The sequence below is a fragment of the Sinocyclocheilus grahami genome, unplaced genomic scaffold (genome assembly GCF_001515645.1).
Source record: "Sinocyclocheilus grahami isolate Dianchi unplaced genomic scaffold, SAMN03320097.WGS_v1.1 scaffold238.1, whole genome shotgun sequence".
NCBI lineage: Eukaryota > Metazoa > Chordata > Actinopteri > Cypriniformes > Cyprinidae > Sinocyclocheilus > Sinocyclocheilus grahami.
In genome coordinates this window covers 714,179-731,015 of record NW_015505417.1, presented here as the reverse complement: position 1 = coordinate 731,015, position 16,837 = coordinate 714,179, and the positions used below count along the sequence as shown (strand labels likewise).

General features: G+C 36.3%; 1 protein-coding gene across 1 annotated transcript; it reads left to right on the top strand.

Moving 5' to 3' along the window:
- Positions 1 to 4,282: 4,282 nt before the first annotated feature.
- On the top strand, positions 4,283 to 16,578 carry LOC107597829 (peripheral myelin protein 22-like). The gene is made up of 5 exons (XM_016289022.1): positions 4,283 to 4,410; positions 5,044 to 5,138; positions 5,375 to 5,468; positions 11,738 to 11,878; positions 14,933 to 16,578. The coding sequence occupies exons 2-5, from the start codon at positions 5,061 to 5,063 to the stop codon at positions 15,091 to 15,093; spliced, it is 474 nt and encodes a 157-aa protein (XP_016144508.1). The 5' UTR covers positions 4,283 to 4,410; positions 5,044 to 5,060; the 3' UTR covers positions 15,094 to 16,578.
- The last annotated feature ends 259 nt before the right edge of the window (positions 16,579 to 16,837 follow it).

Here is a 16,837-nt window from a genome sequence, read left to right as displayed (position 1 = left end):
GGGTGTTAATTTGATAACCCTGATGAGTTTCCTGCTATTTTATTGTGATTACAAGCCCCTCACCTGACAAATGCGTCCCTCTTAAGGCATGACAACAGATAGGCGTTCTGTTGTAACCCTGTCATTTAACAGTTTTGTTTTCACTGCAGGTTAGGCATACACTGTGGGTGGACTTCTTACAAAATACTTGTTTTTGGTAAAGTCTATAACGGGTGTTTGGTTGAAATCTCTAAATGGAGCAAGAGAGAAAAACACTTGGATTCTTGGGAAAAGAAGGGTTTTACCAGTTATTAGGATTACTGAGGAATTAGTTTTTTCATTTTTATTTATATTTTTATTGTTAAATCAAAAATATGTATCCTAAACAAATGTCATTAAAGCAAAAGGTCATTAAGGGTACTTTAAATCATGTAAAAACTCTAAAGCAAATTGGTCTTTTCCTTCCCAATTTCATGATTACATTAAAATATAGTTATCATTTTCATTAATAAAAGTATAATTTTGATGCATTTGTGATATAAATATTATTAGAAATAGCTTTATTTAACTTGATCTGACATGCAAGCATTCATTAATCATTCATGAGTCCACCATTTTCATCTTTGTCCCTGACCAGTTCTTAAAAAGGCAATATAAAATAGAAATTAAATGAATTTTCACAAGTATCACGTATAGGATAATACATTCAGAACAATATCCAAACCAGTACAACCCACCAAACAAACAATACTAAACAAAACAATGCCTCTAACGACTGCTGTTTTGATAAAAGTTCATCGCAAACAGAACTGTAGAAATCGAATTTGAGTTTATTCATAAAAAGGAAAAGAAAGACAACCCTGAGACCGAATATTAACTTAATTTTATATTAATGTGCCATTCATTTATTGCTATTTGGCAACCAAAACAGCCAGTTAACTAAAAAAAAACAAAAAACACAATATTACTTGGCAGAAAACAATATGATTATTTTGATTGTTTTTATGTATTTTAATAGTTTTCAGATTTTATGAAGAAAAAGTCACTGTTCTGATGCTAGAGTGATGTGGGTGGTTGCAGGACATATTTTTTATTGCTAGGGTATTCTGAGAGATTTTTTTTACTGGCAAAAGTGTCTATATGGCTCAGGTCTCACACCGTAATCATTTTGAAATGTCTTGCCTACACTCTCAGAAGAAAAGAGTTCAAAAGCTGTCACTGGGGTGGTACCTTTTCAAAAGGTACACCTTTGTACCTAATGGTCCATTTTGGTACCTTGAAGGCACATATCAGTACCTAAAGTGTACATATTAGTACCTAAAAGGTACAACAGTGTACTTTCTGAAAAAGGTACCACCCCAGTGAAAACTTTTGTACCTCCTGTTAACCAGAGTAAAAATCATTGTAACACATGGCCTCTCATGGTTTATTTTTTCTCTATTTCCTTTGCAATGTGTGAAAGGTCTTTCTTTTTCAGCATGAGCTGTTCCAGGGCATGAAGCTTGTCTCTAAACAATAATAATAAATTTGTTCCTATCAGTGAAAAAGTCCTTGAGTTTGTATATTAGGCGTGTATACAGAGAATCAAGCACTTATCCTGGACACATGCTGTTGTTGGTCTTCTGTTTCCAGGGATTTAAAGTCAAGGAGTCAAAACCACATTACAAACCCAAACAAGTCTGATAAATCCTGGATAAATCTTTTAAAATGTGGGCACACACAAACACTTAACCCACTTACCCACCCCAAAACACACACCCCTGCACTTAGGTCTGGCTTAGTCTCTCAGTGACTCACAAATATAAATCACACACTCTTAATGGCTGTAGAGTGTAACATTAGAGCCTGGTCAGGTGGTGTGTGGGTTTTTGTGTGTAGACTTCTAAAAACATTAGCATATTTGGGATTGCCATGATACCTGGAAAAACTACTAAAAGATCCAGTACCTGTTACTCTCCCTGTATACAGTAGATAATGCTCTTTTATAAGGATATTTCACATAACGATGCACTTATGGCATATATCAGTGCAAATCCTATATTTTTAGTGTGTGTGTGTGTGTGTGTGTGTGTGTGTGTGTGTGTGTGTGTGTGTGAATTAACCACTTTAACACTATTGGCATGGATCCCATATTTCTAATCTCTACTCAAGACTTCTGCAAAATTGGCATATATGGGACTGCCATGATACCTGAGAAAAACTAGCTACTCAAAGATCCAGTACCTGTCCCTGCATACAGTTGATAACGCTCTTCTATAAGGATATTACATAATGATGCACTTATGGCATATATCAGTGCAAATCCTATATTTTTAGTGACTGAAACTTTTCAAAGAAAATGTCCTTTATGGGTGGCTGCCAGTATAACTCAGCATTTTTAATGAATGCAGTATTGCTCACATAATGGAAGTACATCTCCAAAGTGTGTCTGCTCTAATATTGCAGATACTTGGGAAGGTCTGGCAGACAAACAGAAAGGAGGCCATTAAATGAAATAAGTGGGATGTCATTACTAATTCAATAACATTTAACCATTTCTATGCATTTCGTTTTATGTTTAACACACTGCAGTAAAGTAAAGTAAAGTAAAATAAAATAAAATAAAATAAAAGAAGAATGTTAAGAAATGCAATATATAGAAATAACAAATCTGGGGAAGTTAGGCAGTCCATATCTAATATTGTTGCGACTTGCAGTAAATTTAAATTAATAATTTATTTATTAATTTACCGAAAGTGCATATATTTTTTATAGATGCAGTGCCAAGGACCCCACCACAATGACCAGATTCATAAATGCCTTGAAAGTGTTGAACAGTACAGTTACAATCACAGCTCTCCCCTCTGACTGAGCAAAGGAAAGTCAAATATAATGGAGGACACAAGGCCCAATTTACACACATGTCAAGCTTGCATTCCCCATGTTATCTCTAGTTTGTGTAACTGGAAAACCAGAACATTCCATAGTACCACAGGGATTATTGCTCCTTGCTTGAGTCAATGGGTGATAAGCAAGAACAACAAGCCACTGTCACACGGCTGGTTTAAAAAAAAAAAAAGTGTGGACTCTCACAGATATTCATCGATGTAGCATTTGGATCAGTTCAGTTCCCATCCTCATATTCCATGACCTGAACTTACTGGTTAATAAACCTCAAATCCATCACTTCAAATCCATGTGTTTTATCTCTTTATATTTGGTATGTAGCTATATAGGGTATATAAACCCCTCAAGGACACTAAATGTTTTCCACTGCATGTCGACTATTAAAATAGCATGTAAAGTCTAGTAAAAAAGTATGAAAACCAGCAGAGGTAGTGACAGCGTATGAATGTAATTATTCACCGTTGTCCATTGTTATTCCCTGATTATCCGAACACTCTGAACTATCTCTCATATCAGGAGGAACACTCAACACTCTTTCAGCCCTCCCTCTTTTTTTTATTGACTTCCCATTTGATGACCGATGAGAGGGAGAGAGGAAGGGAGGGGAATCTCTTGTAGAGGAATTCTGCAAATTCCTGGAGGCCTCCCAAAGGCCAGCTAATGGCCAGACTCATTTTCACACAGACGGTATCAGAGAGAACTGAGAGTTACCATTTAACAAGTTTGTATGGCTCATTCCCATAGCAACCACCAAAGAAAATGAACATCAATTTCCAAATGAGCCAAGAAAAAAAGCCCCTCCAACTATCTGTGCTTGTTTATTTGAACAGCCACAAATGAAAACATTACATGCAGTACTGTCACTGGATAGCAATATTCCTTTACTGCCTGCTCTATTGCATTAGAAACAATCCAGAGTTCAAACTTCAAAGTCAAACTAATTCTATTATGATCATGTGTTTGCAGTTTAACCATGACTGTAATAAGGATAAAGACATTATTCCAGTTTAAAGTGTTACAGTTATACAAGAAAGTATGACTCCTCTGTCTTTATGGATACATTTGACTTATTAGACCAATCTGCAAAACAATAAGACTATTTAAAACCCTTTTCCATTTATTAAACACATTTTTATTTTATTTTATTTTACCAATATGATTAACCAACATGATCCAGCCACATAGCTTACAAACCTACTAGCACAATTGTATATATTTTTTCTCAACCACGCTGGTATCCATGAGAACCAAACATAGCTCTGCTTGAGTCTGTATGACTAAGTACCCTGTGGTTTCCCTGCGCTTTTACGCACAGTGTGCGCTCTGGGTCTGTCGCTGTCAGAGGGGCGCGCCTGACGTAGCCACGCAGAAAAAGGGCGTAGTATTTCCATAATGAGACTCTTTAAAGCTGCTGCTCCATACAGCATATGAATCTAGTCGCAGGGATCTGGACTTTGGAAATACGCAGTACTTTTGACAGGAGTGGCGCGGCTGCATTTCGGCGTTTTCATCCATTTTTGTGGACTTACTTTCGCTTTGCTCGCAGTAAGTTGGATTTATATTGCAGTACAAACGTACGTTGCCTGTTTATGAGTATTAAAAAGTCCGGGGCGGATGAGGGAGGAGAGTAAATCTTGCCTTCAGGATAAGCGAAGCCACTTTCATGCTTTGATTCATCTATACTATGATATCTAGGCTAACTTTATAGAGAGACACTCATGTCGTTGCCTAATTATTATAGAATATGTGTTACGCTGGTTTTGCACTTGTCAACTTCGTTGTAACACTCTTTTGCGCCAAAACTGATGGTGTACATGGTGTCAACTAACTGCGTTCTGAACTGCAATTATTGGAAGATCAAGAAAGTTTTAAGAAATCAAAGACTAATTTATATTAAAAGACATGTACCATGTGGCAATCGGCTTTTAATGTTTATTTTTTTTCTTCTTTTCCCATTACAAAACGCTTGAATATTATATTATACTATATTATATTATATTCAACTCCAGTGACACAAACATATTATTTATTAATATTTAAATACATTTTTTTTTTATAATTATTAATAACCTGAATCCTATAGCAAAAATAATATTAAAGGGTTATGTTATAACTAATAATTGGTCATTGATGTAGCCTATTTTATATATTAAAAAAGATGTTTCGGTGTTTGTACAGAACCTTAAGGAAACATCATGCTGCTCCTCTTACTGGGAATCGTCGTCGTGCATGTGGCAGCACTGGTTCTGCTCTTCGTATCAACTATAGTCAGTGTAAGTATTCTGAAGCTTGATTTATTAATAAAGATTATTAGAGATTCTCTCTCTCTCTCTCTCTATCTATCTATCTGACTGTTTGTCTATCTACAGTCTCTCTGATATTAAATTGACAATTCAATCAATTTGGAGTCGTTTATAAACTCAAACCCCAATCAGGCACTAAAACCAGCTGAAGCAGAATATTGTGGATGTGTTTAAGCCATGCTAATGAGTATTCTTAAATCTAACAGGCATGGGCTGTTAACCCCAACAGCAGTTCAGACCTCTGGACGAACTGCACCACATTGAATGGAGTGTCCAGATGTGACCCTGCTGACACTGGAGGTAAGATCCTGCTACATTTTTAGATTTGTTGAAGAAGGAATGTGTGATGAAACAAAAAATAAATACAAATAAAATTGGTGCAATAATATAAATTTCAAGATAGGGAAATGTCTGCCTCTCTGTAAGGGGTTAAAGAGCCACCCTCGGTATGTTACACATAGCACGTTCTTCACGGAGGGCTCGATCCTGGCATAACTGTCATAGCCCCTTCGCCTGTTTACCACACTTTGTGGTGGGTGTGCCCACTCTGCCTCACACCTCTGTACTGCCATCTAGGGGTGAGAATTCAAGCGTGCAGTTTCAACCCACAACAGACCCCTCTTCAACATAAGCTCTGTATAAATAGTCTGGTTGCCGGCGCTGAGCTCGGGCCCCTTGTTTGGGAGTGGAGAGTGCTGGGTTGCAAAGAGGTTCGAGAACATATGGGGTGGGGCAGAGGTAGAGCATTCAAAGCAGATTAGATTTAGACTGATCTGTCTGTAATGGCGTAGCATCAGATCGCCATAGGCCCGAACGCAGCATGATTTGAGTCACACCCACGAATCAAAATGCCAGCGACAGGTTTGTTAACACAAGAATGAAGGCAGTTTGAGAGAGAAACATTTATTATTGAAGTTTTTGTTAAAATACAAACTGATGTAGTCATTTTTTAGTTATCGTGGACGTGTAACGTGTATACCAGAATATTAAAGAAATAATGAAAAATGGTGTTCTTTAATGCATAAAATATAAAAAAGGGTATTTTTAAGTAATGTACATTCTCAATCAGATTGTTGGACTGTTACACTATTGGCTGTTCTTGGAGGGTGAGATGATGTCATAGTTCAGAGCGGGATACGCCTCTCTGTGCACTTTGGTAATGAGGCAGGACCAGAATGCTTTGCTGTGTTATTTCATAGCTCTCAGTCAGTTGGCGTAGCACCTATAATGTGGCGTGTTTGTTTAGGGCGTGGTGCGGGGGCTGGCACACAGGGTTTTTCTGTCCCGCTCTCCTGCGCTCGCTCACGTGTCACTGCTATGCTGCTGGGAAAAGGCTGCTTTTCGGTTACTACTTGAGTTGATTTTTGATGGGCATTTAGGCTGTGAAGATAGTCTTTTCATTGGTGCATGTAATGACCAGATTGGTCTTTAATTAGAATGTTATAGATGATGTTTAACTTGCACACAAACAACAGCAGTTAAAATATGAATCTTCTTGTACACTACTGTAAGAACAAATTAAATTGATAGCAACCGTAAAGACTTTTACAGTAAATTGTTACAGAACATTTCTGTTTCAAATAAATGTTTTTTTTCAAGCTTTGTTCAACAACAACAAAATAAATTCTGAAATGCATTAGTTTCCACCAAAATATCAAGCAATACTACAGTTTCATCATTGATGATAATAGAAATTCAAAATCAAAAAAATGTTTTTAGCGTCCAATCAGCATATTGAATGATTTCTGAAGGATCAAGTGATGCTGAAGACTGGAGTAATGGCTGCTAAAAATTCAGCTTTGCATCACAGGAATACATTCTATTTTGAAATATATTAAAATAAAACAGATATTTTAAATTATAATAATATTTCTCAATATTTCTGTTTGTACTGTATTTTTGATCAAATAAATGCAGCCTTGGTGAGCAGTATAAGAGATTTTATGTTCAAAAAATCTCACTAACCCCAAACTTCATAATTCATGCGTTTTATGTATCAGTTAACAATAAGGGTGTACATGCCAACATTAGGTAACAGATTAGTCAGCATGAACAATATGTTTTTACAGTGTGTTGTAGAAATTGTTAATGTTAAAAAATGTAATGTTAAATGCTGTATATTTCTGCATTAGAAAAATATGAACTAACAAATGTATATTTATACATTTACATTAAATGTCTTATTTAAAAAAAAACAGCTTTGATATCTAATGCACTCACAGTCTAATGCATTTCTCAATAAATGGCCATCTGACATCAACTTGCATTCTTTACATCTTTAATAATGCAGGCCAAAAGTGACCCTGGAGCGCAAAACCAATCATAAGTTGCTGGGGTGTATTTGTAGCCATAGCCAATAATACATTATAAGGGTCAAAATTAAAAATATATATTTTATGACAAAAATCATTAGGATATTAAGTAAAGATCATGTTCCATGAAGATATTTTGTAAATTTCCTACCATAAATATATCAAAACTTAATTTTTGATTAGTAATATGCATTGCTAAGAACTTAATTTGGCCAACTTTAAAGGAGATTTTCTCAATATTTTGATTTTTTTTTGCACCCCCAGATTCCAGATTTTCAAATAGTTGCATCTCGGCCAAATATTTTCCTATCCGAACAAACCATACATCAATGGAAAGCTTATTTATATGATGTATAAATCTTTCAAAATTCAAAAGATTTACCCTTATGACTGGTTTTGTGGTCCAGGGTCACAAATGAAGTTGGCGTTCTGTAAAAGAAGTTGGCGATGAATAAAGAGGGAAAATGTTCTCCGTCTCATTACATTGGATAAAAGGCAAACATTCTGTGCTTCAGCACTAATAGTATAATTTATACTATTCAAGACAGATCAAGAGGTTTAAATCAAACCTGTGTTGGAAACAAGCAATCAAACCAAGTGCGAAACCATCCTAAGATCACCTGAATGGTGTATTTTACACCGGGAGTGATGTGGAACAGCTGGCATTGCAAAGCTACTCAACACTGGCAGCTAAAGCATGCATGAAATCCTATTCATCGTCCTGTTATAGAGAGCCATTTCATGGACCAAACTGGGGTTATGGCAGTCTAGTATCAGCGCACGAACTCAAAACCCTGTGTTGTTTCACGGTGCATATTTATCATCTGTTAAGCCACATTCTTCACACCCAGGACCATACGTACCCCCTCTAAATGCAAACACAAGGGCCCCGCTTTCCAAAACGAAACCTTCTGTCCTGAAATACAAATCCCTGCCTTAGATGCATGACTGCATACAGAAATACATAGGGTGTTGTCAAGCTCAAAATGACTACAGCCGCACCTTATATCAGGACACTCCAAATGTCACAACTCTGTGAGAGAAGATAAATATAGTAACTGTGAGTAAATAGACTGTACGAGGGGATGTGCTTCTATTTTTACTTCATTGTTGAGAGAGATGTATTGTATCGTTTGTATTGTGTGGGTGCAAAACACAGATAGCAGAAGAACCTATTTATGGATGCATACTAGAATACTCTCCTCACATGGTCTCTGATGAGATGTTCGGAGAAAAACAAATGCCATTTCCCTAGTTGTTTCCATTCTGAGATTGTTACAAGCACAAACCGTTTCTGGGCTTTTCTTGTCCTTTTAGGGTTATCCATGTGTGCCTGAGCTTTACGATTTTGCTGTTAATGAGATCATTGCCTAAACTTTGGATCATTCGTATTGCCAATTCTTTCCCACAAAAGTGCAAAGTAGTTGATTTGTTTATGATCTTGAGAGTCCAGGTTTATTCTAGGACCTGATCAAATGTTTCTATTCTATTCAATGTTTCTTGGAAGCAAGCAATGTAATATTGTAAACTGGCTTTAATAGAGGATCTGGTTTGTGCTGAAAGCTGGAGTAGTGGCTCTGATTTTGTTTTAATCTGTAGTAGGCCGATCTGATTTTGGGGTTTGACCGTTAATTAGTGGCTATAAGGGGAGCGGCAGACACAGCTGAATATGAGAGGAAAGAGAGAGAGAGGTGGAAACCTGATTCTACAGGAATGACCCTTGGATAAGAAATAGACATGCTGGACAACCCATGCATTCCACTTATTACTGCTTGGGCATGAAAGGTAGAGACTGAGATAGAAAGAGAGCTATGACATGTTCATGCTCACGCTTCTCCCTAGACATTTTACTGAATGATTTAGAAGAACAGCAAGATGCTTCCTTAAAGTTGAATAATGACAGAATTTGGTGAACTATCCCTTTCACATTTCACAAGTACAATTTTTTTCCAGCGGATGTACGATAAAAGCATTGATAGTCAATCAGAATGTGTCCTGCTTTAAAGGGATAGTTTCTTGTTTGTTTCCACATAAGAAAGTCATAAAGAAATGACGACAATGAATACAAGCCCATTCACACCAAGAACTATAACTATAAAGATAACTATATTAGTGGCCACACAAATAAACCTCTGTTATGCTCTCTGCCCCTTTAAATGCTCAAGTTCTTTAAAGGGATAGTTCACCCAAAAATGAAAATTCTGTCATCATTTACTCACCCTCATGTCGTTCCAAACCTGTATGAGTTGCTTTCTTATATTGAACATAAAAGAAGATATTTTAAAGATTGCAGGTAATCAAACAGTTGGTGGTTGCCATTGACTTGCATAGTATTTGTTTTTTCCTACTATGGAAGTCAATGGCAACCACCAACTGTTTGATTACCAGCAATCTTCAAAATATCTTCTTTTGTATTCAATATAAGAAAGCAACTCATACAGGTTTGGAACGACATGAGGGTGAGTAAATGATGACAGAATTTTCATTTTTGGGTGAACTATCCCTTTAAAGAACTTGAGCATTTAAAGGGGCAGAGAGCATAACAGAGGTTTATTTGTGTGGCCACTAATATAGTTATCTTTATAGTTATAGTTCTTGGTGTGAATGGGCTTGTATTCATTGTCGTCATTTCTTTATGACTTTCTTATGTGGAAACAAACAAGAAACTTCTGTGGAAAAATGTCTGCTTTCATGTTCATACTCTTAAAAAGAAAGGTTCCAAAAGGGTTTTTTTTTCACATTGGAGAACCATTTTGGGTTCCCAAAAGAACCTTTTAGCAAACAGTTCTTAAAATAACTTGGTGTTTCTAAAAGTAAAGAGCATTTTATTAATCTAAAGGACATTTTGTGCAATAGAAAGGTTCCATGGATTTTAAAGGTTCTTCATGGAACTATAGATGATCCTTTATTTTTAAGAATGTATAACGAAAGTCAAAGTTTTGGACCCCATTGACTTTCCTAGTAGGGGCAAAAACAGTTAAAACATTGTTCATAATATGTTAATGTTTAGTAGAAGACAGAAGTCATAGAGGTTTTAAACAAAAATGAGTGAGTAACTGATGACAAAATTAGCATTTTAGGTGAAGTATCCCTTTAAAACTCTATTGAGGATAACAATGGTAAAACAGAAACACTGAACAATTTGTGCATAATGCGGACATTCCAAAGCCAGAATACACGCTAAACATTAAACTAAAACATCTGCCATGACATTCCTCATCAATCCCAAACTCCCTCAAACCAGTCTCACAGCACGCTATTGACATTCAATTGATGGAAGAACATATTGTCCAAAGCTTTTGTCTTGCGAATCTGTTCACACTCAAAAGTTTTTATTTCGTTTTTTTTTGGAAAGAAATTACTTTTATTCAGCAAAACCAATTAAATATACACAAAAAAGACTTTTTATTTCAAATAAGTGCTGTACTTTTGAGCTTTCGGTTTTTCTATCGTTTATTCAAATAGAAATGTTCTAAAAAAATATTTCAAAATGTTATTGTTTTTACTATATTTTTAATTTAAAAAAGTGCAGCCTGGAGACCTAAGATGATTACAAATATTGTGATCAGCAATGTATGTGCAAAGCAAGTGAAATGTTTCCTATTATACAGGAAAGTCCTAATGCAAACATTTACTTTCCTGTCCACACATGCATGGAAGAGGCCGGAATGGCACTAATGCCAGGATAAAAATGACACACGGGGGGCTTTTAAAGCCATCAAATGCAGGTAATATAGAGTTAATGGAGCTCCTTGTAAGTTGCCGTGTTATGGTCCTGGTATGTCAAGAGAGGATCAATATCAGGTGCTGGTAACCTGCTAAGAGCTTTTACGAACAGAAATCACATTATGTGATTGCACAATGCATTAAGAATTCCTGGATTCTCCAGTGCTATTTATATCCATGAAACAGCCATCAAAACTTTAAATGCAACAACAAGAGTTCATTATGAAGCAATATTTGGTGTTTTGTTTTTTTGCAGACTACCTCTGTCATTATCAATAATACATAGATAAGTGCACATCTCCAATTGCACGCCAGTGTAAAAGTACAACCGGTACGTCTGTTGTGATCGATCGAGAATAGCAGATGAGAAAAGAAATAATGACCTGCTTAATGTCCATTCGTGATCATTTAAAAATGACAGTCTCCGTCCCAAGAGCAAAGGTTTTTATTTCTGCAAAGCTCAAACTGCCCTAAGTGGTTTCAGGAGTAAGGAAAATGCACTAATGTTTTGAAATGCTTTCTGTTTTTCAGTTTGGATCCAGGCAGTCCAAGCTCTCATGATCCTGTCAATCATCTTCAGCTTCCTGTCTCTCTTCCTGTTCTTCTGCCAGCTCTTTACTCTCCAGAAGGGCGGACGCTTCTTCCTCACTGGAGCCTTCCAGATCTTTGCTAGTGAGTATCGTGACGTCATGTGAACATCAATGGATCAGTTTGATTGTTTGCAGAGGCTAATAAGATTGACATAACACGCTGACATGCTCATGCAGTGTTAATGGAACCAAAGTGTTCGCTGTTGAAATGAAGGAGAGCGATACACTGCATATGCATTTAAGATAGCTGGCTCAGGTGATCTGAGATTAATTACCGTTTATTAATAAAAGATTATCTATGGGACATCTACTGATCTCCTCTGTTCCTATGGAGGTGTATTTGCTTTCATTCGGCGACATGAAAGACCTTTGGCCTTAGTCTTGTTAGTCTAATGAGTCCTGTCAACTCTCATTAAACCACAGACAGCACAGGAGAACCCTTTAATGCGCTCACTTCCTGCCGATAATTTGGTTACGATTTCTTAAAATTAAATTATGCGGCACGCAGAGTTATACATAGCCAAAACGAGTAAGCGTTTCTCTTCATTTATGAAAAACAATACGTGTAAGAGATCAGATATGGAGTTTTACAGTCATTTACTGTATTGTAACTGGAGCTAATGTAAAATGATAGCTCTCATTAGAAATGTTTAATTAAATTCTCGGGTCTTTGGGATGTAATGAAGACGGAGTATTATTAGAGATCATTACTGTGCCTGGATAATGAATAGTTCTGTGGGTGCCACGAATGCTTGATCTTTCAGTACATACTGAGGGCTTTTAGAGTTCATATCTGCGACTCGCATCAGAGAGGATGGACATTAATTGAAAGCTAAATGTCAGAGGAGAGCCGAGGGTGGAAACAGCACAAAGCCAGACAGTTACAGGTGCCCACTGAGTTGGCACCGGATACACAGCCGCTGCCACAAGATGAAATGTCAAGACTGGCACTCTGGGGGTGGTCTGTGGTCTGCCTGACATAAAAGAAAGTGCTGAAAGTGCCATGTCATATTTCCTCCCTCTCATGCATACCTTATAGTCAAGACTAGGCCAAGAACAGCATTTCTTAGGTAAATGCTACTTAGTAAATATTAGTAACAAGTAATTCTCAATTACAACACACATTATTGGATATTAAATTAATCTATCTATCATCTAACCAAATCAGCATATTAGAATGATTTCTGAAGAAACATGTGACACTGTAGACTGCAGTAATGGCTGCTGAAAATTCAGCTTTGCTATCAGGAATAAATTACATTTTAAAAAATTTTAAAATAGAAATGTTTTTTATCAATTATACGAAGCCTTGGTGAGCATAAGAAATTTCAAAAACAAAATAATCAAAAACTCTCTGACTCCAAACTTTTAAAGTGCCCCTGTTATGGGTTATGGAAGGTTCATATTTTGGTTTTGGGAGTCATGCAAGGTCAAAAAACACTTTCATTGTCTTAAAATATGCATTTATTTTTACCTTGCTTGCTCAGTGACTCCCAAACGATTTGCTCAACGATTAATTTTTCCAAACCCCTTCTTTGAGTGACACTAATCTGTGGTGATTGGTCCGATTGGTCGATTTCCATTTCATCATGCCTGATAAAGCAGCGTTTGTGAGCGCAGTGCTGCTTTGTGTACAGCCGATACCGGGGAAACAGCTATTTTTACTGCTCTAAAAGCGACACCTAGTGGCAAAGAATGAATTCGCATTTTCATTCAGACCAAGTTTTCCTGGGTCTGCACGCCCAACAAGTGGGCGGGCAATATGCTAATGCTTCATGTTGACGTCAACATGAAACGACTTGTGATTCGTTTTAAAAACGACTCGTTTCAATGATTCAGAGTCGACTCTTTCTTTTGAGAGACAATAACTTTATACACGGTGCACTTTCAGATCTAAAACTTTGCAGGATGTTTTCATTCACTTAGAGCTGTGTTACACACTGCATGAAAGGTCATTTTGAAAAATCCATAATAGGGGCACTTTAAAAGTCATATAAAACAGAAAAAATTGAAGTGTGGTGGGAATCATGTAAGGATAGATAGATAGATAGATAGATAGATAGATAGATAGATAGATAGATAGATAGATAGATAGAACATACAATGTTAATACGATGTTAAAAACAATGAAGTTTTCATGTCTGCCAAAAAATGTTTATATATATATATATATATATATACCAGATGTAACGAGACACACACCTTCCAAAACGTTCAACTTTTGTCTCATCAGTCCACAGAATATTTGCCCAAAAGTCTTGGGGATAATCAAGATATTTTTTGGCAAATGAGAGACGAGGCTTTGTGTTCTTTTTGGTCAGCAGTGGCTTTTGCCTTGGAACTCTCCCGTGGATGCTGTTTTTGCCCAGTCTCTTTCTTATTGTTGAATCATGAACACTGACTTTAATTGAGGCAAGTGAGGCCTGCAGTTCTTTAGATGTTGTTCTGGGTTCTTCTATGACTTCTTGGATGAGTCGTCGTTGTGCTCTTGGAGTAATTTTGGTTGGCCGGCAACTCCTGGGAAGGTTCACCATTGTTCCAAGTTTTCTCAATTTGTGGATAATGGCTCTGACCGTGGTTCGCTGGAGTCCCAAAGCCTTAGCAATAGCTTTATAATCCTTTCCAGACTGATACATGTCAACTGAATTGATTCTCATCTGTTCTTGAATTTCTTTAGATCGCGGCATGATGTGTTGCTCTTTAAGCATGCTTCACAGGTTCAGACAGGTTCTATTGAAGTGATTTCTTGATTCAACAGGTCTGGCAGTAATCAGGCCTGGGTGTGGCTAGTAAAATTTAACTCAGCTTTCTAAAATAATGTGGTTAATTGCAGTTCTTTCATGATTTAACAGGAGGGGGCAATAATTTTTTCACGTAGGGCCACGTAGGTTTGGACAGCTTTTTTCCCTTAATAAATGAAATCATTAAAAACTGCATTTTGTATTTACTTGCATTATCTTTGTGTAATATTTAAATTTGTTTGATGATCTGAAACATTAAAGTGTGACAAACATGCAAAAAAATAAGAAATCAGGAAGGGGGCCAACACTTTTTCACACCACTGTATATATAAGGTAACATCAATTAATTTTTCATTTCTAGACAGTTCATTTTTCTTGTCTTCCTCTTCCCCCAGGTCTTTTCGTTATGAGTGGAGCTATCATTTATACTGTAATGAACTCCGAATGGGTCCATGAGTCAGAGTCCTATGGCTTTTCCTACATCCTGGCCTGGGTAGCCTTCCCTCTGGCGTTCATAAGCGGCTTAATCTACGTCATCTTGAGAAAACGAGAGTGAGGTGGCACTACTCTCTAGTGGCCGCCACCTGGAAATACAGCTTTGAAGCCAAAGTATCGCACTGCACCCACAGAGAAGTGAAATCACTCAGTATCTTCACCCAGGGGGTCAGTCAAAATCAACCCCGATGCCACCCCGAAAAGACATATTCAATACTGTCATCATTTGAAGATGTGTATATAGTATCTTTAGTTTAAAACCTATTTATAACACTTTTTACATACATGTACATAGTATTTTATGTTTGCTCTGTTGACAAAGAACCTCTGAGAGCTTTTCTTTTAGCTAATTAAGTGCCTAGAGTGTGTGTTTGTCGCAGAAATGTGCATCATTAGCCATAATGTGTGTTTGTCAATTTTTCTTTCCTTATAAGGCCAAAAATACTTATAAAAAGGTTTTTGATGTATTTGAACCAAAGTGCATGTATTCAATTATAGGGACAACGAAAGGAAGCGTTTTCAGTGAAGCTGCATTGAGAATTTAGAGATGAAGTAACACACTATATCATTAGTTTTGAAAGCTTTTATTAATAGTTTTTCTTTGTTTTCCAACAAAAAATGGTGCTATGTATTTACCATTCCTTTAACTAATAGCCATTTAGACTTTATTTAAAAGGACATAACATGACTGAAAGCCAAAATCAGAACGCTATTGAATATTTTGTACTTGTGCCTATAACACAATGCTGTATATACAGTACTCGTCGAAAAAAAGGTTAATTTTATAATAAAACAAAAAAAATGTGTTCTGAATAACATGTGGTTATTAGTTTAGATTTGGGAGATTGCGATGGAGGAATTGTAGTAAAAACAGAGACTAGGAATTATTGATTTTAGTTGGATTTTGAAAGTTACATTTAAGAGCAGTATTAGCAGCATGATTTGAGAAAGGCAGTAATTCAGTTTAATAAATGTCACTTATATCATCCAAATACAATTCAGATGTATAATGTTTGATGGATTTGGTCACTCGTTAGCTGTTAATATAATCGGGGCATTACATAATTAAACAGTTGAGGCGAACACCCTTCATATTCAAATCAGACAAGCATATAAATATAAAATAAACATGATCTAAAGGTATAGTTTTTTCCAAGTATCAAAATGACAGCTTAAAATCCTCTATATACACAATATATCCAGAAAAACATATTTAAAAGCATCCAAGTGGCAGTTTTGTTGTGTAAAAATGTGTTATGAACTGACCACTTATAACATGATGGCGGACACATCATAACACCTGCATGCATGGAAAGATTTTTCAATACTTGAAATATAACATGCTGCGATGTCTACCATTTTTGAGATGCTCCGTTTCTACTCACATAACTCACAGTAATTCCCAATGTACTGTAATAGCATGTGATTGTATTAAAAGAGACACGTATTACTTACAATTAAAGGCCCTATTCTGAGGACCATGTATTAGATTGCTTCTCATGCAACTCCAAAAACAATAAATGATGTTTTGTTATGATGAACTGTTCCTGTTGCCTGTTTTCATGGTTGGAATGGCCTGATGAATGTCTAACTAAATCCCCCTCTGCCTTTTTTTTTTTCTGTGACTGAACGAACAACTTTTATGCAAAGCAGAATAATTGATTTTACCTGCAATAAAACTTTTTTTTCTTGTGTGTAAAGGGATTTCTGTATGTAGTGATTGATAATCCCCTTAAACATATTAATATATATATATATATATATATATATATATATATATATATATATATATATATATATATATA